This window comes from Arabidopsis thaliana, chromosome 5 (genome assembly GCF_000001735.4).
Source record: "Arabidopsis thaliana chromosome 5, partial sequence".
In the NCBI taxonomy this organism is placed as follows: domain Eukaryota; kingdom Viridiplantae; phylum Streptophyta; class Magnoliopsida; order Brassicales; family Brassicaceae; genus Arabidopsis; species Arabidopsis thaliana.
The window spans coordinates 25,518,378-25,543,305 of NC_003076.8; the positions used below are offsets into that span (position 1 = coordinate 25,518,378).

At 36.8% G+C, this 24,928-nt stretch overlaps 6 protein-coding genes and 1 non-coding gene across 10 annotated transcripts; 5 read left to right on the plus strand and 2 right to left on the minus strand.

Moving 5' to 3' along the window:
* Positions 1-26: 26 nt before the first annotated feature.
* DGK2 (diacylglycerol kinase 2) lies at positions 27-5,244 on the plus strand. 2 transcript variants are annotated; one of them, NM_125772.5, is made up of 8 exons: positions 27-413; positions 842-2,028; positions 2,107-2,482; positions 2,557-2,633; positions 2,807-2,926; positions 3,276-3,440; positions 3,608-3,745; positions 3,878-5,244. In NM_125772.5, exons 2-8 carry the CDS (start codon positions 916-918, stop codon positions 4,025-4,027), a joined length of 2,139 nt encoding a protein of 712 aa, NP_201182.1. In that variant the 5' UTR covers positions 27-413; positions 842-915; the 3' UTR covers positions 4,028-5,244. The 2 variants fall into 2 exon arrangements, with proteins under 2 accessions (NP_201182.1, NP_001318872.1); NM_001345610.1 differs by having other exon boundaries at positions 152-2,028.
* A 205-nt stretch (positions 5,245-5,449) lies between these two features.
* On the plus strand, positions 5,450-8,216 carry SHA1 (RING/FYVE/PHD zinc finger superfamily protein; the record flags this gene model as incomplete). Of its 2 annotated transcripts, none has more annotated exons than NM_125773.4 (4): positions 5,450-5,666; positions 6,542-7,691; positions 7,785-7,859; positions 7,950-8,216. In NM_125773.4, exons 2-4 carry the CDS (start codon positions 6,783-6,785, stop codon positions 8,067-8,069), a joined length of 1,104 nt encoding a protein of 367 aa, NP_201183.2. In that variant the 5' UTR covers positions 5,450-5,666; positions 6,542-6,782. The 2 variants fall into 2 exon arrangements, with proteins under 2 accessions (NP_201183.2, NP_001331890.1); NM_001345611.1 differs by lacking the exon at positions 5,450-5,666 and adding an exon at positions 5,668-6,431 and having other exon boundaries at positions 7,950-8,069.
* NAC102 (NAC domain containing protein 102) lies at positions 8,132-9,904 on the minus strand (the record flags this gene model as incomplete). Of its 2 annotated transcripts, none has more annotated exons than NM_125774.3 (3): positions 8,132-8,878; positions 8,980-9,260; positions 9,348-9,636. In NM_125774.3, 3 exons carry the CDS (start codon positions 9,634-9,636, stop codon positions 8,510-8,512), a joined length of 939 nt encoding a protein of 312 aa, NP_201184.2. The 2 variants fall into 2 exon arrangements, with proteins under 2 accessions (NP_201184.2, NP_001330407.1); NM_001345612.1 differs by having other exon boundaries at positions 8,510-8,878; positions 9,348-9,904.
* A 1,773-nt stretch (positions 9,905-11,677) lies between these two features.
* MUM2 (Glycosyl hydrolase family 35 protein) lies at positions 11,678-17,512 on the plus strand. The gene is made up of 16 exons (NM_125775.4): positions 11,678-12,128; positions 14,008-14,103; positions 14,214-14,326; positions 14,410-14,569; positions 14,698-14,841; positions 14,928-15,022; positions 15,110-15,215; positions 15,292-15,376; positions 15,451-15,731; positions 15,813-15,994; positions 16,077-16,168; positions 16,354-16,463; positions 16,548-16,655; positions 16,740-16,853; positions 16,932-17,077; positions 17,160-17,512. The coding sequence occupies exons 1-16, from the start codon at positions 11,946-11,948 to the stop codon at positions 17,299-17,301; spliced, it is 2,157 nt and encodes a 718-aa protein (NP_568978.2). The 5' UTR covers positions 11,678-11,945; the 3' UTR covers positions 17,302-17,512.
* Positions 17,513-17,531: 19 nt separating this feature from the next.
* Positions 17,532-18,098, minus strand: AT5G00700. Its single transcript, NR_144223.1, has 2 exons — positions 17,971-18,098; positions 17,532-17,766 (listed from the first exon to the last, which is right to left on the minus strand). It is a non-coding gene; the product is annotated as an uncharacterized misc_RNA (transcript).
* Positions 18,099-18,696: 598 nt separating this feature from the next.
* BGAL10 (beta-galactosidase 10) lies at positions 18,697-23,152 on the plus strand. Its single transcript, NM_125776.2, has 18 exons — positions 18,697-19,047; positions 19,383-19,478; positions 19,578-19,690; positions 19,775-19,841; positions 19,925-20,017; positions 20,106-20,249; positions 20,420-20,508; positions 20,640-20,745; positions 20,850-20,937; positions 21,029-21,147; positions 21,233-21,397; positions 21,474-21,658; positions 21,742-21,851; positions 21,937-22,046; positions 22,135-22,242; positions 22,325-22,435; positions 22,518-22,738; positions 22,821-23,152. The coding sequence occupies exons 1-18, from the start codon at positions 18,865-18,867 to the stop codon at positions 22,936-22,938; spliced, it is 2,226 nt and encodes a 741-aa protein (NP_201186.1). The 5' UTR covers positions 18,697-18,864; the 3' UTR covers positions 22,939-23,152.
* A 46-nt stretch (positions 23,153-23,198) lies between these two features.
* AT5G63820 (hypothetical protein (DUF626)) lies at positions 23,199-24,516 on the plus strand (the record flags this gene model as incomplete). The annotated part of the gene is made up of 6 exons (NM_125777.1): positions 23,199-23,270; positions 23,443-23,553; positions 23,656-23,860; positions 23,942-24,063; positions 24,142-24,217; positions 24,425-24,516. The coding sequence occupies 6 exons, from the start codon at positions 23,199-23,201 to the stop codon at positions 24,514-24,516; spliced, it is 678 nt and encodes a 225-aa protein (NP_201187.1).
* Positions 24,517-24,928: the final 412 nt, after the last annotated feature.

Sequence of the window (24,928 nt, forward strand, 5' to 3'; positions counted from 1 at the left end):
CACAAACTAATAAGCAATGCGATTGGTTCTTTATCATGCAAGTGACGTCACAAGAGTTGAGTGAAGGGTATAATAGTAAAATCAGTAAGAAGAGGCAACGCCGACGAACCCGTGGCCCGCACGTCGTGAGAAGAGAAGAGAGTCTGTGTGAGCAGAACAGAGCGAGGAAAGGCGCGTTTGTTGCGTTTTGGCCCCAAAGGCCAAAGCCCGCCTTTTGCTTTTCACCTTTCGTTATAAAAAGCGTTTCCTCTCCTTCTCTTTCCATTTCTCTCTCTCTCCTCTCTCGCTCGCTGGCTTCGAGGAGAAAAAAGAAAAATTGGAGAAATAATTTAACTGGTTCTCGGAGAATCTAGGGTTCTTTTTAGCCACGCCTTGCTGATCTCCTTCGTGAATTCGATTCCGATTCTCACCTGGTACGGTTTTTTATATTTACTCTTGGTTAGAATTCGCGTCAGATCTGGAATTTTTGTCATACTTTTTTTTTCTTTCGATATCGATTCCTATGATGACCTCTTCTGTGTCATATTTTTGTGCATTAGGCTTGATTTGTGTGTTGTTGTTTCGCCGAATTGCTTGATCTCGTTTAGTTTTGGTGGTCTTAGACGATTTGTGGCTTAGACTGTCCAATGTGGAATTGAACAGAGTTTGATGTCTAGCTTTAGAAATACAGTAATCTCCTAATTGTTCAGGATTTGGTTTAGGAATTATGAGATTGTGCTATCTCTGGCACGATAGAAAGGGAAAAAACTAGGTCACTAGCTTTGTTGAAGCGGAATTGTTGAGCCATTATTGAATCTGTGATTATTGAGGTTATCTCTTCTTACGGAGACTTATCTGGCAGGTCTTTTGTGGCCTAAAGCTCATAAGTTTATGCTAGTGCAAGAAGTTATATAGGAATGACATATTAGATTTACAATGATGGAAGTGGGGTTCTCTCTTATTCAGTGGTTGATCAGTTCTGGTGCTGACAGTCCGTTTATATTTGGATGGCTTGTAACTGGATCTGTTGGCCTTCTGGCTGTTATCTACACATTTCTTAAATGGCAGAAAAAAACTTCTTTAAATTGGGTTAAAGCTGCTGCTAGAGAGAAGAAGAAGGTATGGAAAAGACTGAGAGTTCCACTTTCTCATCATCAATGGACTGATGATTATGGTTATGGGCAACAGCCATCCACTTGCTGTGTTTGTCTCTACTCCCTTGTTCCAGGTCAAAATGTTTCTAATAAAGCATCTCTGAGTATTCCCGTCCACCGATGTGCTGTATGCGGTGTAGCAGCTCACTTTTATTGCTCAAGCTCTGCAGCAAAAGACTGCAAATGTGTTGCACAGGCTGGGTCTGACCATGTCCGACATCACTGGTCTGAGCGATGGGTTAACATGGATGATAATGCTGACATGACTGCCTTTTGCTTCTACTGTGATGAACCTTGTGGTATTCCTTTCATTGAAGCTTCTCCTATGTGGCACTGTCTTTGGTGCCAGCGCCTCATACATGTTAAGTGTCACATGATTATGTCCAAGGAATCTGGTGATGCTTGTGATCTTGGCTCTCTCAGAAGAGTAATCCTCTCTCCAGTACATGTAAAACTCAATGAAGCAAATGGTGTCGATGGAGTACTGACTACTATTAAAAACGAGTTAGCATCTATACGAGGGCATGTGAGAAGAAAGCGCCACAGGGGAAAAAATGGGAATGGCCAATCTTTAAATGGTAAGCTACTGGAGGATTCAGTCAGCGATCCAGTAAAAACCGTAGTTAATGGGCTTGTAGTGAAGAAACTACGCAGAGATAGGAGCATAGATTGCTTAAAGCAAGTCTCGGACATGCCTAATGCCAAAGGGTTGCAAAATGGTATAGGCGGGCACAAACGAAATAAAAGTGCCGCTTTAAATTTTATGAAGAAGTTTTCCTTGGTTGATTTGCCCCCAGATGCAAGACCGCTTTTAGTCTTTATTAACGCCAAAAGCGGAGGTCAACTCGGTCCTTTTCTTCACAGGAGACTTAATATGCTATTGAATCCAGTACAGGTACGTTTAGAAGTTTGTCTGCTTTTAAACATATTGAATTTATATCACTGATTGATAATTGCTTTGGTGAATTTACAGGTCTTTGAACTTGGCTCTTGTCAAGGGCCAGACGCTGGTTTAGACCTATGTAGCAAAGTGAAGTATTTTAGAGTTTTGGTGTGTGGAGGAGATGGAACAGTTGCATGGGTGCTTGATGCTATTGAGAAGCGCAATTTCGAATCCCCTCCACCTGTCGCTATTCTTCCTTTAGGCACAGGAAATGATTTATCTAGAGTTTTGCAGTGGGGAAGAGGTATTTCAGTAGTTGATGGACAAGGAAGTCTAAGAACGTTTTTGCAAGACATTGATCATGCTGCAGTTACAATGTTGGATCGATGGAGTGTTAAAATTGTAGAAGAGAGTACAGAAAAATTTCCAGCAAGAGAAGGCCATAAGTTTATGATGAATTACTTAGGTACAATAATTAAGCATATTCGGTTGGTCCCTCTCATGGATCATGAACAATTTCTGACATTTTCCTTTGTTTAGGTATTGGCTGCGATGCAAAAGTTGCATATGAATTTCATATGATGCGGCAAGAGAAACCTGAGAAGTTTTGTAGTCAGGTACTGCTGTTGTGACGATGATATATTGAGAACCAGAATCTGAATAGCGCTTTGTTTCATTGTTTTTTTTTGGTGTAAAAATTGTGGGTGTAAAAATTGCGGCTTAACCCGTTAAGTAACTAATTTCAATGAGAAAAATATGGCTGATATATTATATCTTGTTTTCTTTGCAGTTTGTAAATAAATTACGATATGCTAAAGAAGGTGCGAGGGATATAATGGATCGAGCATGTGCCGATTTACCATGGCAAGTTTGGCTTGAAGTTGATGGAAAAGACATTGAAATTCCTAAGGTATCTTACTGAAATGACATTAGTCCTTCATTCCCCATCTTGTGTGGTGTGTTCTTACAGGATTTGTCCGTATCACTTTCCTCATACTGTGCCTTTTTGTTCTTTGCTAATATGGAAACCCCAACCAATACTCACTAAACATATATTAAGTAAAAATTGAGCATGAAAGATAGCGCATAATTGCTTGATAAAAAGTAAAAACCATAGCTGACAACGACATTTTAGTTTCCTATCTGGAGAACGTTTTGATTATGTGGGAACCGAGCGAGAGAGGTTGACATTACCAAAAAGGCTAAAATTATTGTTGTTACCTCTGGAAACTGATGTCCCTAATTTGTTATCCTCTCAGGATTCAGAGGGTCTAATAGTACTTAACATTGGAAGCTATATGGGTGGAGTAGATCTTTGGCAAAATGATTATGAACACGATGATAATTTTAGCATTCAGTGTATGCACGACAAGACTCTAGAGGTGGTATGTGTCCGTGGAGCGTGGCACCTTGGCAAACTACAGGTCTAGTCTCATCTCGAATTGCTCCTTACTCATGTTTCTGATACTTTTAATTCCGTTTTCTTTAGACCTGCACATAAATTTTGAGCAGTAATCCTTACTTAATGTGAGGCTAAAAGATTTAATTGAATTGATTCAGCAGATTTATAACATGTGATTGTTCCTTACAGGTCGGTCTTTCTCAGGCTAGGAGGTTAGCACAGGGAAAGGTAATAAGAATACATGTTTCTAGTCCTTTTCCTGTTCAAATAGATGGAGAACCGTTTATCCAGCAACCTGGCTGCTTGGAGATAACTCACCACGGGCAGGTATATCATTTCGCTCTATCAATCACACGGCAAAACCTTGAGACAAATTGTACATTACATTGAAAGTAGAGCTGAAGAAACTCACTGTACCATGTAATTGATGATGTTCTAAGGGTTGGTTTGTGTATGCAGGTGTTTATGCTAAGAAGAGCATCGGATGAACCACGAGGGCATGCCGCAGCCATAATGAATGAAGTGTTACTCGATGCAGAATGCAAAGGAGTCATAAATGCATCTCAAAAGAAAGTACTACTACAGCAAATGGCTCTCCATCTCTCGTAGTAAAAAAACAAAAACAGATCATCCTCTCACCAAATTTTGGTAACAAGAAGAGTTAACTTACAATCTTGTCTTACCCACTAGAAAGCCAGTCCCGGGTACGAGATTTTTTGTCTATTTAACCTTAATTTTTGTTTCAATTTTGTTTTGTTTTGGTGTTTGTGAAGAGTGCCATATGTATAGATAGTGTGCCCATACGAAAGCCACTGAGATTGGCGTCAAAAAGTGTCAAGTAGAGAAAGTTTGATTATATACATCATACAGTGATCGGTTTTAGGGTAATACAAAGGCTCTATTACCCATGAGTTTTCTGATATTCGTTTTTTGTTACTTAACATTATTTACGCAATTACGCTCCATGTGTCATAAGATCCAACTACGTGTATTGCCAGACCCACCGCCTAAAAAGCAGACCCTTGACCTCTCTCTATATACAGAAGCTTGACTTGCTGAGAAACTTCGATTTCTCATTTTACATTGTTTCCTAAAAATACCATGATGTTATATTTGTGGAATCATTTTATACCAAACACGGAATATTTTGTTCAAGGGAATCAATGATATTTTGGCTAATAAGTACTTACTAAAGTTTATCTATCATTTAATTACCTTACTAGTTTTGTTATTTCCTTAAATATTGGGCTTATCCAGAGCAATTAGTCTTTTGTATCATTAACAGAATTGGGTGCAACACTCTGATTCTTTAGGTAGTGTCATCCCTTATCTCACTGCTATAAGCCTATAAAACAAATACCTTTAATCGTAGGATCTCATGCATTAATGCTAGTACAATTGCATTGCACTTAGTAGTAGTTTATCATATACACAATACATAATCTTTTTTTTTGGTAAGTGGATAAATAAAACAGCTTCTTTCCATCCATCATGCGACCTCCAAAGAAAATATCTACAGAAAGAAACAGAATAATTTCAAAATTCAGAGCAAAATAATATCAAGAAAAAATTAGAACCAAAAAGAGACATGTCATTTGATTTTAGGGATATTATATTATCCGGATGGGAATTTCATTTATTATTTGATTTGCTCAATAAAAATGTATGATGCTTGGATCTAGTTTAAGAAAATTAAATCTAATTTCTAATTCTGCTAGATTATATTGGACTATTTAGTCAACAAATGATAATTATATTATCAAAAGATATAATTTTGAATACGACAATTAAATTACTTATTTCAACTATTTGAAAAAGAAAAAAAAAACGGTTATATCTTCTACATGAAGTCAAGATTTTTTTCCCCCAAAATCAACAAAATCATAAATTCAAAAAATAATATTTCAATCCAAAAATTTATACATCATTTATTATTACTTATCATTATCTTTTTCCTTTGGTTTATATATATTGTGAAATCTGTACAGTTTTTTTTTCATCTTTATAAAAAAACGTTATATATAGTGAAAAAGAAGAAGAAAATAAAAAGAATCTAAAACCACTCAGCTCTCCGCACCATGTGAAAGGTTGGTGTAGTGGCAAGAACTCTTTCGAATCTGAACGCCTTAAGCTCTGAGAGACGAGCATTTTCCAGAAAATTCCCATTACCTAATCCCCAGGATTCGATGAACCCAGAAATGATGGTTTTCGAAAGGCTCTAGCTTTCTCAAATCCAGATTTTGCTGAGGTTTGTTTACTCTAAACCCTATAGATTCGTTTTCCTTTTCTTCTACGTTTATGAAAATTCGTTTGCTTTCTTTCCAAAATTCATTGACGCATAATGTTCTCAGATTCGCACATGCTTGATCTCTCATTTTACAGATCGTTTAAATCTTGATCTCGTGATTTTTGTCTCTGTTTTTAGTCGGTGACCCATGAGTTCATGAGAGAACGAAATTGTTTGATTTTGTCTTTTAATGAGTTCATGTTTTATCAGAATCTGTGTGGTGGGAATTTGGTGGAGTGCTTAAAAATAAATTGAATTAATTAGTTGCTTAATTTTGCTTGTGTTAAAAAAAATTAAGAGTAATGGCTGCTTTAATCTGCTTCTGGTTAAAAAATTTGGAGTGATGGCTACTTAATTTGCTTATGGTTAATAAAATTTGGTGTAATGGCTGCTTTCATCTGCTTAGATATGTATATTTTATACACTTTTTAGTGGTTTCTTGTGTTTGGATTTGGTGAAAAATCTTTCCTGCTCAGTTACAACCTGAAGCATGATCTTATTGCTTTCAGACATCATTTTGTTCACTTTCTTTTGTTTTGATCGATCTCAGCATGTTTTTGACTCTTCTGACATCTGAAAGGTTGAGTGGGATCTATGATCTAATTGTTTATAAATGATACATTCTTTTCACATTCATACTACTATAAGCCTTTTTTATAACTAGATCACAGAATCCAGATTTAGCTTGCTTCATCACCATTAGTTTATGTATAGTCCCTTTTACATGTAAGCTTAGGTTCCGTTTATATATATTGTTTTGTTAAAAGTGGTATGTTACCGTATGCTTTCATGTTGAGAGTCTTGTGTTTATGATATCTTTATTGTTTTCGCTGCAGGAGCTCGTTGAAAGAATGCAAAATAGACCATCTCTCTCTTGTCCTTTGTCTTTCAGATCGTTTCTCTTTCAACGTGATATTAGAGTACAATACTAGATACCGTGAGGTCCTTTGTATTATTGGACCTTGAGTTGTCTTGTCTAAGTGGGATAACCTTTCTAGTGAACATTTTCTTGGTCAGTTCATCTAGTGAACTTTTTTTGGTCTCGTGAAGAAATAGAAGTTTTCTTTTTCGGGCTTGATGGGTAAAGAGAATCAGTTGGAGACAACAAATTGTGGAGTCAATGATCACGATTGTCCACCCGTCAAGAACGAGGAACTAGCAGCTGAGGCGCGTTATAGTACAGACAGTGACTCGGGTTTGCCAACCTGTCGTGTATGCCATTCTGCAGAATCCGACAGACGAGGAGATACCGCCTTGGGGTTTTTGGGGATTACCCCTCCGGTTCCAGAAGCTCGTAAAAGCAATGTAGATGGAACCGCTGATGATGTCAGCAAAGCTACAGAGTCTGAGCTGAAGAATTCTGTTGTCAAAAGCAATGGAAGGGAATCTGGCTTCATCGAATTAACAAGTCCTGATGCGGAAGTTTTCATTTGCACAAATGATATAGAAATGGGAATCCAGCAGCATCAGGATGCATTGCTTGAGCTTGGATGTTCTTGCAAAAACGAGCTTGCTTTGGTACACTACGCTTGCGCGCTCAAGTGGTTTCTCAACCATGGATCCACCGTGTGTGAAATCTGTGGACATCCTGCAGAAAATATAAAGACTGCTGATTTCAACAAAGTGGTCATTGCCTTGAGAGATTACACAGCAATAAGAGAAAGAACTGCTGATGGAGGAGATCAAATCCCTGTATTACCGGTGAATACAGATTCAACCATTGATTCAGATGAAGTTGCTGTCATTCGAAGGCAACGACTTAGTGAGATAACGTCATGGTTTGGTCCCCATTCCCTGAACAACAACAACAACAACAATAGTTCTGTTGCGGCTATCCCTGACCAACCTTTAGGTGTTGTGAACTTCGACATCTTACCTATGGAAAACCGTGCAACTAAATGGGCTGTGGAAGGTACTGGGATTCTACTTGCTACAGGTTTACTCACTGTTACTTTGGTCTGGCTCATTGCCCCTCGTGTTGGAAAGGTATGCCATCGATCTAACCTTGTATATCTAAGCCTCTCTGACTGGTATATCGATAACGTTTATTTGGTTAACGGTTGTTTTGAATTTGTACAGAAAACTGCTAGGAGCGGACTTCACATACTTCTTGGTGGTCTCTGTGCTTTAACAATAGTCATCTTCTTCAGATTTGTAAGTAAATCTCTCAAGTGATAGATCCATTCTAACAGATAAGTAGTTCCTACTTTTTACTAATCCAAACACACAAAAACTTGTGAACAGGTTGTGCTCACTAGAATCAGGTATGGTCCTGCACGCTACTGGGCAATCTTATTCATCTTCTGGTTTCTTGTGTTTGGTATTTGGGCTTCTCGTTCTAATGCTTCTCACAATAGCCCTTGAATCCACCATCTCTCTCAATCTCTCATGTCTCTCTATCTATCTGAGTCTGTGTATTCTTTCTCTTGGAGAAAAATGTACATTGCTTCATTAAAGAAGAAATAAGCTCATGCTTCATTGAATATATATATGATTCATAATGGTTGGTCACAATTGCTTTTACAGTTCTTCTGTATCTACTTCGTGATATCTTTAGACATTTAATCAATCATTACAAAACAAAACCAAAAAATCGAAACTTGCTGACTCAGTGTGATTCACCTGTGCAAAACCCCCCAATTACCCCAGAATCCGTTAAGTTGGTTAGTCTCGGAAATCCAAATGTGGAAATCTCAATAACCCGATTATGTAATCGTATGACCCGACTTGGTCTCCGGGTCAGGATCCGACACAATGCCGGTGATCGAAGACTCTGAAAAGCTTCAACTTTTTGCCGATTATTTTTACCCTTGAGGAGCAAAATTCCAATTCAAGAACGGTTTCTGCTCGAACGGGTCCTGAAACGAATCGACGAAATCGGAGGACTGGTACTGAAACTGAGGAACAAAGGCGTCATTTTGCAACAAACCAATGGAACTAAACATGGACGTGTCATCATTAAATGCCTCTAACGCGTCTTCCAGATTAATCCATTTGGGCTCACTCTCAACCTCCCAGTTATCAGAACACGTGACGTCCGGTGAAATCACGTGACTTGAGCATCTTGAGTCCGACGTACTCATCTTTTCCGTCGGTTTCTCAGCCGCCGCCGGTAAATACTTCTCCATTGTTCCTTTCTTATTGTATATCCGACACAAAACCCAATCATCAAGCTGCAAAATTTCAACCAAAAAAAACCCATTAATCATCATCAATTCATCATCATCACAAAAATCGAAAAAAAACCCAGAAATTAAAAATCAGAAAAGCTTACTCTTAAGTTGTTCTTCTTGTTGGTAGAAGCAGATCGATCGACATTAGCGAGACGATACTCGTGCATAATCCAATTCGTTTTAATCCCTTTCGGAGCTTTTCCTGCGTAGAAGACGAGTGCTTTCTTAATCCCTAACGTCTTCGGTTTTCCGATCGGTTTATCAGCTCCAGTCGCTTTCCAATAACCGGTTCCAGCTGCCCGGTTTGGTCTCGACCCGTTTGGGTATTTCCGGTCTCTATGCGAGAAGAAGTACCATTCTTTCTCACCGTACAACGCCATTTCTGGAAACAAAAATTCGAATTCTCTTCAAAATCTCAAAGTCAATTCACAAAACCATATGTCAATCTTGTCGTGGACTGAAGTTTTACCTGGAAGCTCCCATGGATTGAATTTGTACAAGTCAATCTCTGCGATAACCGGAACGTTAATCGGTTCTGACGCACATCTCCGGCAAAGATAGAACTTGACAAGCTCTTCGTCCGTCGGATGAAATCGGAATCCCGCCGGCAAATTCAACTCCGCCTTCATTTTTGGAAAAGTACCTTGTTGTTTTCTTGTGGATAAGATTCGATTTTGAGTTTTTATAAACCTTCGAATCGGAGGATCTTTGTGGTTTATCTCAAAGATTGAAATCGAGGAGAAGAGAGCAAAGTCCATGGAGCTTTTATAAACGAAGGGGAGGTTCATGAACCACACGTGTGTAGTTTTCTTTCGGACACGTGTGATAAAAACCAACCTTTTTCTTTTTCAACGTTGACCGCGCAGCCAGCTGAGGTTTACACGTGGCTTGGACTAATTGGATGATCGACATACAGAGTATGTGATGATGTCATTGCTTCCGTCAGCCGCACGAACCTTTTCGTGGTTGTAATCTGGTACTTCACGGTGTAGCAGCTTGTGCACGATGTTCTCTGGCTGATATTTATATTGTGACTTGTAAGTGGACTGGTCAGAGTATTACTGTGAGCTTCTCCGCAGCGGATTTCTTCTCTGTTCATGTAATTGCATACGTCATTGAGAATAGATGACTTCATCTTAGTCACACGCCGGCTTATATGTATACGTAAAGTCTGAAAGATGCGATAATCGACCAGTTTCGTGGACCAAATTTTCCACATAAACGACAGTTACTATTTAAAATGAAATGTATTATAGTTTGCTTATTCTTTTCCCTAATATTTTATAAAATGTTGTTTAGTAACAAGTACTAAGACCATCTTCATTGGTAATCTTTAAGAGTTTCTAAGCACAAATCCTTATGAAAAAAGTTTAAAAATAATTCAAAAATGTGAAATTAAGCAAGGTATGCACCTTAGCTTAGGTATTCTTTGGTTTCTAAGAAACTTATATGTGGCAGTTTTTCATTGACTGGAGAAGAATACAAAACAAAACATAAAATCTTTCACATTTTTTTTATATCTTCTGAAGATAAATTTGAAAATAAATCTAATTGCTTTTGGTTTCTTTTAATTGAATAGATAGCAAAAATATTATCTGAGTCAAATTTAAATTTAATCGTTATTCCAATTTTTTATTTGTCTTTTTATATGTTTTTATGTCATATATGTTTATGATTTAAGAATTTTTAATAATTATTATGCTTTATCAAATCGAAATACTTATGATTTTTCATTTTAAAACTAACTTTTTTTCTTTAAAGAAACCCACTTAAGGATTCCACCATTGGACAATAAAAATAGTAAAGACTCAACAAAATCTCTAAACTTCAAAATAATCAAAATTTATTCTTAAAAAAATTAAAGGATTCCACATTAGGACTCCACCAATGGGGGTGCTCTAATGAATGTAAGTAAACTGATCTTATATGTTATAATTTATATTGGGGTATGTTTGACAACTGTGACAATTAGAAAAATGGGCTTTTTGAGAAGAAAAAGAATGTAAAACTCAATGGAAGATATAAAAATGGCTCCCAAAATCATAAAACATACGAAAAATATTTATGTGTGTTTAGAAACATATATCATGTTTAATAACCAAAAAAGAAGAAGAAGAAGATATTTATAAACTAGAAAAGAAAAGGTAATGCTTAGCTAGAGCATCAAGATTGTAAAAGCCCATATGGGGCTTAACTATAACTTCCCTTTTAAAGGCCCATTTTATCTTTACGTGAAGGCTGTGTTGGGTCCAAGTCTTGTCTTCCAAGTTCCAGTTGCAATGTCGTATACGCAAAACCTCAACACCTAGGTTTCAACTTTTTCCCAAATTTTGCTTAGACAAGTGTATATGCAAAATGAAGAACTTTAATCGAATAACTTTTCTTGTCAATAATTTTTTTTTTTTTTTTTGCTTTAAGGTTTTAATTAACCTATTTAAAATACAATTTGATATGTTGAAATTTAAAACATATATTGTAAAAATAAATTTACAAGAAATCTTTACAAAACAAGATTGGACCATTTTGTTGTTTTGAAAAATATTCAACTTGCTCATTTTTAGCATTGACTTGAACTTATTCAACATAAGTATCACTTAATCACTTTACTAATTCAACTGATCAAAACTTCTTTTTTGGTGGGATATTCAACTGATCAAAACAGTAAAGGTTGATTATTAGTTTGCCTTAGAAGTTGAAGATCATATAGATGCTAGTCAAATTAGAAGGGGCATTTTGGTAATTCAGTTGTAGAATCGTAAGACAAAGGTGAAAAGCATAATGCTATTTTCAGGATTATATAACACATCAACAGAGGATCCAAACTTTTCCCAATTATTGCAAGTCAATCGATTTGTTTATCTATATAAAGCTCCCAAATCTCAAATCTCAAATCTCAAATTTTTTATTAAACGCCTACATATATTACTCACACTTGTTTTCAGATCATAAAGTTTTTTCTTGGATTTATATATAATGCACTAATACATACACACCCACATGCTTACACACATGTTCGAACTGTAATCAGTAAAAGAAACATCAGAGAGGAAGAGAAGGAGAAGAAAAGATGGAGATGGGTCGTCTGGTCTTCGGGTTGTGTTTGATTCTTATTGTGGGTACGTTTCTTGAATTCTCCGGCGGTGCTACGGCGGCGAAGGGAGTAACGTACGACGGACGGTCTTTGATAATCGATGGACAGAGGAAGCTTCTCTTCTCCGGTTCCATCCACTATCCTCGCAGCACACCCGAGGTAAATGTTTCCATCATACATAAACTAGATGTGATTTAATGTGATAATAACATTTCGGCAAACCTCTTTAACCCAAACATTTTTGGCAAATGAACCTTTTATCAAATTAAAATGGTAAACATTTTTGGCAAACGTAAATAATTATGGTTGGACCATAAACTTGTGTCATATCAACTATTGATGTAATATGACAAAACTAAGCTATCAAAAAACAAAACTATACGTATATGACAAAATCAGGAGTATAATTTTGGATATATATGAAAGCAATGTTTTGTTGATAAGATCTAAAATCATATGCTAGATATTGCTGCAAAACTATGTATCGTAGTCGACCTAATTGATATATATGATGTAATGTACATCTATATACTACTACTTTCTAACGAATTCTGTTTCACGAGTTTCTTTGCATTTAAAATTTGGTTTCACTTTTTATCATGTACTTTTTGTTGCGTGATAAACTTCTATTTTCGCCAAAAATGAAAAAACAAACTTCTTTCTTTCTTGAAAATTAAGAAATGTCATTTTTGGGTTTTTTTTTTGTTTTGTTAAAGTGAAACAAAATTCTAGCGGGGATCAATTATTGGATAAATTAATCATATAGTTATCAGACACAACATATTCATGATTTCATATTACACTAGATATCTTCTTCAATTTTAATTTATTTGCGCGATTTTAAAACACCAAATTAATCTACACCTTATGCACTTTTATATATATAACTGTTAATTCATTTTCTATGATTAAATTTCGAGAGATGTATTCAATCAAACATTTTAAGTGATTTGTGTTAAAATAACAAATCCAATGTTATTCAATTATGGATTTCTAAAAATCTCATGAAATCTAATGTTATTGAATTTATGATTTTAAAATTTACTTTAAAATCCCATGTTATTAAAAACATTTTAAGGATTAGATTATTACTGATTTTAAGAAACTTAAGTAAATTTTAGTGGATTTCCTTAGTTAAAAATACAGAATTTTAAATCTCATGGTCTTAGGTGGAAATCGAAAAGATTTAACAATAAATCATAACAACTTCTTTAAATTTATCCAAATTCTTCAAAATTACATAAAAACTCAAAATAACTTAAATCACTCAAAATAGAAGATTAAATACACTCATATTTTTAGAAAAATTCTAATCACTAAATGAAACGAAAAAGACATGCATTACGTATTGAAACGAAATTGATCTGTTATTATTTGGTTCACAAGATTTGTTATACCTTCACTTTCAAGATTAAGACATAGATATCATCCACAACACAACATCTTTGACTCCTTGACTCTGCTGATAATGAAACAGTCACGGGTCTCAACACGACATCGTTTTTGATTCTTTTTATGTTCTAATTTTGTCATTGTCCACTTCTTTGACACTCTTAAAAAAATTACAGATTTATCATTTAATTAGTTAAACATTACTAAATCAAATACATCGACTGATAGAATGGCAATGATCCATTTATAATCTAAAACTAAATTAGACACAGATCCGTTGTCTGTGCTTCCATTTAATGTTCTTCTCATAGTTTCGATATACAAAATAAAATAATATCGAATAAATAAGTTTTGTGTTAAAAAAAAAAATCGAATAAATAAGTGAATAACTAATAATGATATATCAAATAAAAAGTCAAAATGTGAAAAGTATTAAAACTAATCATGCACATAATTGATTCTGTTTTTCTGTGTCTTACTATCTATTGGTCTTTGACAACTCTAACACAATCACGTGAACAAATCTCATTTCATTAACTAATCAATGGGATCCAAAGACAGCTAATTATTCATTACCAAATGCATCATCATTTCAATCATTTGAATAAGCGAACGCGTTTTTATGTTAAATAATTTTGTATTGAAGATGTGGCCGTCTCTGATAAAAAAGACAAAGGAAGGAGGCATCGATGTGATCCAAACGTACGTTTTCTGGAACCTCCATGAGCCTAAGCTTGGACAGGTCCGTTCCATTTATGATTTCTCAATATGACTTTTAAAATTTTTCATTTTCTTCATATGGTAGGAAAATTATAGAATATATAATTACTTCGAATAAAATGAATATTGCAGTATGATTTTAGTGGAAGAAACGATTTAGTGAAGTTTATTAAAGAAATTAGATCACAAGGTCTCTATGTCTGTCTACGTATTGGACCCTTCATCGAAGCCGAGTGGAATTACGGGTACTAATCAACTGACCAAAATTATTGTTTGTCAACGTATATTTAACATTGAAATGATTTTGACGACCGGTTTGATTAACCAGGGGATTGCCATTTTGGTTACGGGATGTACCCGGTATGGTATACCGAACCGACAATGAGCCCTTCAAGTTCCACATGCAAAAATTCACCGCTAAGATCGTAGATTTGATGAAATCTGAGGGCTTATATGCTTCTCAAGGAGGTCCAATTATTCTTTCTCAGGTATTTAATCTTTTCAATCTTATTCGTCAAATTCAATGTCACCAAACCGAACCAAATCCTTTGCATTAAATACATTAACCGGATCATTGCTTAGACAAATAAGTTTCTTATTTGGGTTCTTTTGTAAGATCGAGAACGAGTATGCAAACGTGGAGGGGGCTTTCCATGAGAAAGGAGCATCGTACATCAAGTGGGCAGGTCAAATGGCGGTCGGGCTTAAGACCGGAGTGCCATGGATCATGTGCAAGTCGCCCGACGCTCCTGATCCCGTGGTTCGTACCGGTTACTTATCTAAGATCAATCATCAATGACTCAATGTTTCTTATACTTCTTAGAGATCGAATATTTTCATCTGTAGATCAATACCTGCAACGGGATGAAATGCGGCGAGACTTTTCCTGGACCAAACTCACCCAATAAGCCGAAAATGTGGACTGAGGATTGGACTTCATTGTAAGGGTTTTACTTCATTGTCTATTTCGATAGGTTTCTTGTTTTAAAAGTTAACTATGTTTATTTTATTTTTTTGTGATGAAAAAGCTTTCAGGTTTATGGAAAAGAGCCTTATATTAGATCTGCTGAGGATATTGCTTTCCATGCCGCTCTTTTCGTTGCAAAAAATGGAAGTTACATCAACTATTACATGGTAAATAACAACATCTTTATCAAATATTAGTCGCATTATATGATCATCAATAACTCACCACCTTGTTTCAATACAGTACCATGGTGGAACAAACTTTGGAAGGACTTCATCTTCGTATTTCATTACAGGATACTATGATCAAGCTCCTCTCGACGAATACGGTTTGGTCTAAATGCATGTTCTCTGTTTGAAAGAACCTGATAATTTGATTCTGATTTTGTTTTGTGTGTTTCAGGTCTTTTAAGACAGCCTAAGTACGGTCATTTGAAGGAGCTTCACGCTGCGATAAAATCCTCTGCAAATCCTCTGCTTCAAGGAAAGCAAACGATTCTCTCCTTGGGACCAATGCAACAAGCTTATGTCTTTGAAGACGCGAACAATGGATGCGTTGCGTTTCTGGTAAACAATGACGCTAAAGCCAGTCAAATACAATTCAGAAACAATGCGTATAGCTTGAGTCCCAAGTCAATTGGTATTCTTCAGAACTGCAAAAACCTAATTTATGAAACTGCAAAAGTAAGTCTTTTTGCGACCTTACAGATCATACTAATAGTAATCAACAACTATTCAAGCATTTTAACCGCTTAATTAATAAAGGTGAATGTGAAGATGAATACGAGAGTTACAACGCCGGTTCAAGTGTTCAACGTTCCCGATAACTGGAATTTGTTTAGAGAAACAATCCCTGCATTCCCAGGCACATCTTTGAAGACAAATGCTTTGTTGGAACACACTAATTTGACAAAGGACAAAACTGATTATCTTTGGTACACTTCAAGGTAAAATATTATAGACATTACACATTACATTTCTAATGTTCATTTATCTTTTCTAACGCAAGTTTGGCTCTTCCAATGTAAGCTTTAAGCTGGATTCACCCTGCACGAACCCGTCTATCTACACAGAATCATCAGGACATGTTGTCCACGTGTTCGTCAACAATGCACTAGCAGGTACATAAGTATTGAGAGTAACAACGGGGAAGAAAAATGTGTTCACAAACTCTGCTTCGGTGTTGATTTTGACGGTCCATTGCACTTAGTTTGCAAGATACACATACTTTACTCTCTAGTATAGCTTAACTACCAAATAATTCAATATTCATATTTATGAACATATTAAAAGCGTGTTGTTGTAGGATCTGGACATGGAAGCAGAGACATAAGGGTAGTTAAACTACAAGCTCCGGTTAGCTTAATCAATGGACAAAACAATATATCGATCCTCAGCGGCATGGTTGGTCTACCGGTAAGACGTTTACTGATACTAGAACCCTGTTTATTAAGTGAGTAGATAGAATCATAACATTTTTTTCAACCTTAATAATAAAAGGACTCTGGAGCTTACATGGAGAGGAGATCTTATGGACTAACCAAAGTACAAATTAGCTGTGGCGGGACAAAACCCATCGATTTGAGTAGATCTCAATGGGGTTACTCGGTAATATGATGAATAAGCCTTTCATTTTATGAGTGATGGAAGATTGTGTTGATACATAACCTAGTATGTATATGTGTTGTGAAGGTGGGTTTGCTTGGAGAGAAAGTTAGGTTATATCAATGGAAGAATTTAAATAGAGTGAAGTGGAGTATGAATAAAGCTGGACTAATTAAGAACCGCCCCCTCGCTTGGTACAAGGTATGCCTATTTACATATGTAAATAAGTACTATATGTGTAATTTATGAATAGTATCGGTGACGAATGTGAATATGCAGACAACGTTTGATGGGCCGAATGGAGATGGGCCCGTGGGCCTACACATGTCGAGTATGGGTAAAGGAGAAATTTGGGTGAATGGTGAAAGCATTGGTCGTTATTGGGTCTCGTTTCTCACCCCTGCTGGACAACCTTCTCAATCTATGTAAGTGTCACACACACACCTGGAAACACAAAATTATGTTTGTTGTTACTTTTTGATATGGAATTGGATTTGGTTAATGCAGATATCATATTCCTCGGGCGTTCTTAAAACCATCTGGAAATTTATTGGTGGTATTTGAAGAGGAAGGTGGTGATCCTCTTGGGATATCTTTGAATACAATATCGGTTGTTGGTTCGAGTCAAGCTCAATCTCAATTCTCCTGAAGATTATTTTTTTAAAAATGGTTTTTGGGTAATTGGGGGTGTTTTATAAACCAAACAATACATTATATTGAAATGATACAATACACAAATTGAATGAAATATACAGGTTTCATAAATCTTAGTGTCACATGTAAAGAAACTTCAGATATATCAGTTTCACAAATTTCGTTTAATTTGCTCAAGTACTCAAAATATTCAAAAGATGCAAAATACTAGAAAAAAGAGAGATCCACCGATCACGCTCGTATCCCAAGTACGAAGGGTCCAGTCTAGAGCCTGGCTTTGTTGGTTCGGCGAATCCAGTTGGCTCTTCACCGACACCAAATTGGCAAACACTTTCAACGCGCCGTTTAATTGTTGAAGCGATATTCGTTGTATATCACATGCGTATCTGAGAAAGTGTGGCTCACGCTCCAATAGTGGCTTGTTGGTTTAACAAGTAGCAAAGTCCGGGAACTGTGGGGCCTACAAATTTAAGATTTCAACACTTTCGGTATTGTATTCGTTGGGGCTGGACCAGATATTTCCTACATTAGTTTTGATATTTGGTTTCCTAAATAATCGAAAAAGAAGCCGACGACCCACGTTTTAACTCTTAAGGCCAAGCCATAAAAACTTGGAATTTTGAAAAGAATTAAAATAGAGGATTATAAGGAGACATGAATGTACCAGAAAACGTGGATTGGCTGGAGAGCAGCGTTTTTGAATAATCCGTGTCGATAAAAAATCTGCCTTATCAATTAATTTCATTTAATTTTGGATTCTTTTTCATGTGATGTGTTTCCTTTGATGATCAAAGTAAAAAAACAAATAATCAAATGACCTGTTTTTTTAGATTTGTAGATGATCAAATGGATATTATTTTTGTTTTTCTCGTAGATATACAAAGTTTTTTTTTTTTTTTGGTTCCTTTGTCTGTGACGATGACGATTGTTACGTGGTGAGAGGATCAGGATATAGAAAGGGTTTAGATCTTTTTTGTAAGGAAAGTCAAATTTGGGTAAGGGGCTAATGACTTCACACTTTCTCTCTATATACATACAGTACGTCTTTTTCGTTCTTGAAGTTGGCTTTACTTCTTCCCTAATCTATGGACCATGACGAATGTCTGTTTAAGCGCCACGCCATATATATATATCATAGTGTTTCTTCGCGTATGGTGAAAAGGGTATTTCTTACTTTTATTATTGAAAGAAAAATTACAACCTTTATATGATTATGAGGATTGAGGAGACAGTTACTATTAGTTAACAATAAAATGATCTCACTCAAATATGCATAAATGGAATCTGATATCTACATCAAATGGTATGAATAAATAAGCAAAAAAAAGAAGAAGCTTATCCTAATAAGAGACAATCTGATATAAATAATAATGATATCATAATCCACAGTGGAGAGTGATTTGGTCACACTCAAACAAGCACACAAAACAAGAAAGATATTTGGAAGCTCTAAAAAGATAAATCTTGTTTTTCCCTCCTAATTGTAAAGAAGAGGGCTTTAGACTTTTAGAACAACACTCGAGGGAAGTACGACGACGAAGAAGAGCTAACAACGATAATGAATCGGGTTACTACTGAAAGCATTGCGTCTACGGCGATACTGGTGGTGATGGTGTTTCTCTTCTCGTGGAGATCTATCGAGGCGGCGAATGTATCCTACGACCACCGTTCTCTCACCATCGGCAATCGCCGTCAGCTCATTATCTCCGCCGCCATTCACTATCCCAGAAGCGTCCCTGCTGTTAGTGACTTCTTCTTTTTCTTTGATTTTATCACTTGGTGAATGCTAAAGTTGAAAGCTTTTTGGATTTGTGCTTTATGCTCACATTGAATCGAACAAAGTTTCGAGCTTGTGAGGGTTTAGTTGAGGGAGATTCTAGAATCAGTCTCTAAGAGACATTTAAAATCATGGGTTTGATGGGAAATTTCTAAATTTCTTGCATTTTCCATCCTCTTCTCAAAATGATTAAGAAAATGCAATTTCAGTTCTTTAGTTATGAGTTTGGATGATTTAGGCCTCTGTTCTTAAATTGTGCTTTATTCTCAATTTCATCCTCAATTGATTTTTTGTTGTAGATGTGGCCATCTCTTGTTCAAACAGCAAAAGAAGGAGGCTGCAACGCAATCGAGTCTTATGTCTTCTGGAATGGCCATGAGCCATCTCCTGGAAAGGTTCTAATTTCAACGAGCTTGCAATTATTACTCTTGGAAGATATCTTCTAGATGATGTTTGTTGAAACATTGCTGAATAATCATGTTGCTGTCTTCTAGTATTATTTTGGTGGCCGGTATAATATAGTGAAGTTTATCAAGATTGTTCAACAAGCTGGAATGCATATGATTCTACGAATTGGTCCTTTTGTTGCCGCCGAGTGGAATTACGGGTAATGAGCTTTCTATACAATCCTTCCTTTCTCAAATATTGTTGCCCCCTTTGTAGTTTTTCTAATTGAATCTTGTGGTTATAGGGGAGTCCCGGTTTGGCTGCATTACGTGCCAGGAACAGTCTTCAGAGCGGATAATGAGCCATGGAAGGTTAGACAGGAAAATATTGCGGAATTTGTTTTTTCTTCTCTGTTACTGAAAATTCATTTGCTGTGTGAATTTTCTTGTTTCAGCATTACATGGAGAGTTTCACGACGTATATAGTAAACCTGTTGAAACAAGAGAAGCTTTTTGCACCTCAGGGCGGTCCAATAATCTTGTCTCAGGCAAGACAAGACAAACGACAACATATAATATTTCAGCATCGTTTTGTTTCCTTTAGAATGTTTTTTTCTTGATATTGTGATTCATTAGGTGGAAAACGAGTACGGGTATTATGAAAAGGATTACGGAGAAGGAGGGAAAAGGTATGCTCAATGGTCTGCTTCTATGGCTGTTTCACAGAATATTGGTGTTCCATGGATGATGTGCCAGCAATGGGATGCTCCTCCCACTGTGGTAAGTCTATATCGAATCCGAAACACAAGATCTATACACACCTTCATCTTTTTGATTCATTGCATGCTTTCTTGTATCGAGATGTTAGCAGATGCTTTCTGATATAAACAAGTGAAAAATCTTTCAACTAGTTCCAGTTTATGATGGATTTCTCTTATTTCCTTTTGCAGATTAGTACCTGCAATGGCTTTTACTGTGACCAATTCACACCTAATACACCAGATAAACCCAAGATTTGGACTGAGAACTGGCCTGGATGGTAAGTAGATTGGTTCCGCTAACATTTCCTGTTACAAGTTTCATACAAAGTTGGAGTCTTTTGGAGCTTCTTGTTCATTAGCAAGTGAATCTGACTTTCGCGGACTAAAAAGAGTTTTTCTTTTCTTCCAGGTTTAAAACTTTTGGAGGCAGAGACCCTCACAGACCAGCAGAGGATGTAGCCTACTCTGTTGCTCGGTTTTTCGGGAAAGGTGGAAGTGTTCACAACTACTACATGGTAATATTTGTTAGTTTCTTCAAGACGAGGAAGTTAGTTAGCTCTGTATCAGTTTGTAATCTAAATGGATTTTGGTTGTATGTTTTGTCTGAAATTTGGTGTAGTATCACGGAGGAACTAATTTTGGACGTACTTCAGGAGGACCTTTTATCACTACAAGCTATGACTATGAAGCTCCCATCGATGAGTATGGTGAGTTTGTAACAAAGAAGATCACTGTGTAGTGAGATAACTCTTCAACGGTTATATAACTAATTTTTGTGTGCTATTATTCCTTTATCAGGATTGCCTAGATTACCAAAATGGGGACACCTTAAGGATCTCCACAAAGCTATAATGCTCTCTGAAAACTTGCTGATAAGTGGCGAGCATCAAAATTTTACATTAGGCCATTCACTCGAGGTACACTTTCTGTATTTAAACCCGTCGGGAAAGACTTCTGTTTCTGTCAGAATGTTCTTTCTGATGGTTTGTTTTCGATTTTCAGGCTGATGTGTACACAGACTCTTCGGGAACTTGTGCTGCGTTTCTGTCAAACTTGGATGATAAAAATGACAAGGCGGTGATGTTTCGAAACACATCATACCACTTGCCTGCTTGGTCAGTTAGCATTCTACCTGACTGCAAGACCGAGGTTTTCAACACAGCAAAGGTAACAATAACTGGTTTGGACAATGACATAACAGAAACACAAGTTAGCAAAAGGCTGATTTGACATTTTGCAACAGGTAACTTCGAAGTCCTCCAAGGTTGAAATGCTACCTGAAGATTTGAAATCTTCATCAGGTCTTAAATGGGAAGTATTCTCGGAGAAACCGGGTATTTGGGGCGCAGCAGATTTTGTGAAAAATGAACTTGTTGACCACATCAACACCACAAAGGACACAACTGACTATCTTTGGTACACAACAAGGTCAGTACCTGAATACTGTTATTGTTAGATTAATTGAATTCGTCGAGAAAGAATCTGAAGCAAATGTACTCAATCTGCTGCAGTATAACAGTCAGTGAAAATGAAGCGTTCTTGAAGAAAGGAAGCTCCCCGGTTCTGTTTATTGAATCAAAAGGGCATACTCTTCATGTTTTCATCAACAAAGAGTACTTAGGTACCTTCAACACTCTCTACAATTCGTTTGTTATTTCACTCAATTTTCTAATTGATTGGTCGTAAATGTGACAACTGGTTTCTAGGAACTGCGACAGGGAATGGGACTCATGTGCCTTTCAAACTCAAGAAACCAGTTGCTCTCAAAGCGGGCGAAAACAATATTGATTTGCTTAGCATGACTGTTGGTCTAGCGGTAATTCTATAAACAAAAATCCAAATATCATTGCAGTTTTGCTACATCATCCGCACTCATACATTCGGTTACTTTTTTTCTGCCACAGAATGCAGGATCCTTTTACGAATGGGTTGGAGCTGGACTTACAAGCGTCTCAATCAAAGGTTTCAACAAGGGCACATTGAATTTGACAAACAGCAAATGGTCCTACAAGGTAATATAGTTCTCGTGCCTAGAAACCTCTCATGTGCTCCTGAGTGATTCTGTTTCTAACAACATTCCCATGAATCTTGCAGCTCGGCGTGGAAGGAGAGCATCTAGAACTGTTCAAGCCAGGTAACTCCGGGGCTGTGAAATGGACGGTGACTACGAAACCTCCCAAGAAACAGCCTCTGACTTGGTATAAGGTAATGTAGTAGCAACTCTTGGACAAGAAGCAAGATTGTAGAAGATAAAGTTGTGTCTCTAAAATATCTGATCTTTTGGTAGGTTGTGATAGAGCCACCTTCTGGGAGTGAGCCGGTTGGGCTTGATATGATCAGTATGGGGAAAGGAATGGCATGGTTAAATGGTGAAGAGATAGGAAGATATTGGCCCAGGATTGCTAGAAAGAACAGCCCGAACGACGAGTGCGTAAAAGAATGCGATTACAGAGGCAAATTCATGCCGGATAAATGCCTAACTGGATGTGGAGAGCCATCTCAGAGATGGTAAAACTAGTAGAAAGCCATTAATCAGAGTTCCTTTGTTCAAATTTGGTTATTGTTTTTTTTTTGTTTTTTGGATGATTAGGTATCATGTTCCAAGATCATGGTTTAAGTCTTCCGGGAATGAGCTGGTGATCTTCGAGGAGAAAGGCGGCAATCCCATGAAGATAAAGTTGTCCAAAAGGAAAGTATCGGTGGTGTAAGCAAGTAGAACAAGTTAAAGATGATGATGCAAAACGTGAGATTGCAATCAAGAAAGACGAGATTTTGTTTGTGTTGTATTTGTTTGTTACAACAAGTCGGAACTCGAAAAACGATGAAACAAAATCCCCAATTTTATGAACTTAACACAGTTTTTCATCATCACAAGCTGTAACTGGGCCACCGACCACTGATATTTGTTACAGTTTATGGGCTTTTGATTCAACTGTTTTTATATAAGACAAAGGAATGCGAGAGATTTATGGCTTGGCTAATTATGGAAGAGGAGGAGGTTGACGGCATACCGGTAAATGAATTCGGGAGGCTTGAAATTGTAAGAACATCAACGGCAAAGCAAAAAAAGAAAAAGTGAAGGGCTTGTTTGCGTAAGAGAAAATCCCAGCAGGCCTATGTATGTAAAATCCGATTTTTATTTTGATCTCTTATTAGGTTTCCTTGTCGTCTCAGGGATGTTTTTTTTATTGAATTTGATTTTGATTTTCCAGGGTTTTGATTATGGATTTGACTTTACTGGCATAGTTACGCCTCCTGTGAGCACTGATTATGATGTCACCCTTTATGCTAAGCTTGGACTTTACTGCTACAATTTTCAAAAGGTAACCCTGAACTGAATAATATATATTGTCTCTTTATTCATCATGTATTATAATCAATCTCCTAACCTTGATTCCTCTCTTCATATATTGCTTGCTTGTCAGGGGACAAACTTAAAGTTTGTGCGCTGGGAAAAGTATAATACGTCTACGGGCACTGCTTACATTGATAACTACATCACTTTGGAGGCAATGGATCCGTCCTGCAACTCTGTCTTCTCTTTTCAGACTGTGTTCAGTGCTGCTGGATGTTATAACCAAGATACTTATCATGTACAAGACTGGAGGGTCTTGGCCTGCAGACCAACATGTACGTATGCTTTTCTTCTTTACCACTGTCTTTTCTTTCGAGATCAATCACCAGAGAGGACTAACTGTTTATAGAGATCAGGTGGCAAGTCTGTGAATGAATATTTTGACCGGCATGAGGCAATGGATCCCTTCTACACAGGTAAAATGCCCAAATGGTTGTCTGATGACGCCTTGGCCTTTGACAACAAAAAGTATTACGTGGTAAGATGTCCAGAACTGGAGTTTAATCTTCTTTTTTAGTTTGAGAAGCAGTTAGAGGTGAATGCATTTTTGTCACAGGTGCAAGAATCAGACTTGCATGAGAATGACTGGCTGCTTGTATTCATGGAAATGGTATTCTTACAAGAAAAATCCTGTAAGTCCTTGAATTTCTTCTTCTTCTTTTTCTTCATGTTTCTTTTCTCTTACGCTTGCTTGCCAGTGTGACTTTAGGAATTGAAGGTTTCCCCACCCTTGGAGATCAACAAGGTAGTTGTAGAAACTAAAGAAGATTACATAACTGAGGCGCGTGAGAAGCTCCACGCAGAGAATGCAATCTTCTACATAAGTTACAAGTATACAGGTGTTTCTTCAAGTGATCACAAAGCTATCATAAGGAAAACCATGGATGGGGTACCAGAACACATGAGTCTTGAAATTGCTTTGGTAAAGTAAGTCGAGAACAAGAAGAAGAAGAAGAAGAAGAAGGAGAATAGACAGACACCTCTTGTATGCATCTGGTCTGTTGCAATCAATTATTAAGCGCTATTCAACTTTTATCTTGTTATATGACTATGCACGATGTGTAAAGATAATGCTGGGATCTATATGACTATAGCGAGTTGGGATCTATATGTATTTTAACCTTCGCTAACTGCTGGATATCTGTTTGCAATGCATAATAGTACTTTGTATGATAAGTTGATAACCAATAACACAAGCTGTACCAAACCGTGGAGGTTATTGATATGATCAGTATGTGGAAAGGCAAGGCATAGTTAAATGGTAAAGAGATTGGCCCAGGAGTTCTCCAAATGACGAATATGTTAAAAAATCCGATTAGAGGCAAGCAAATTCGTGCCACTGG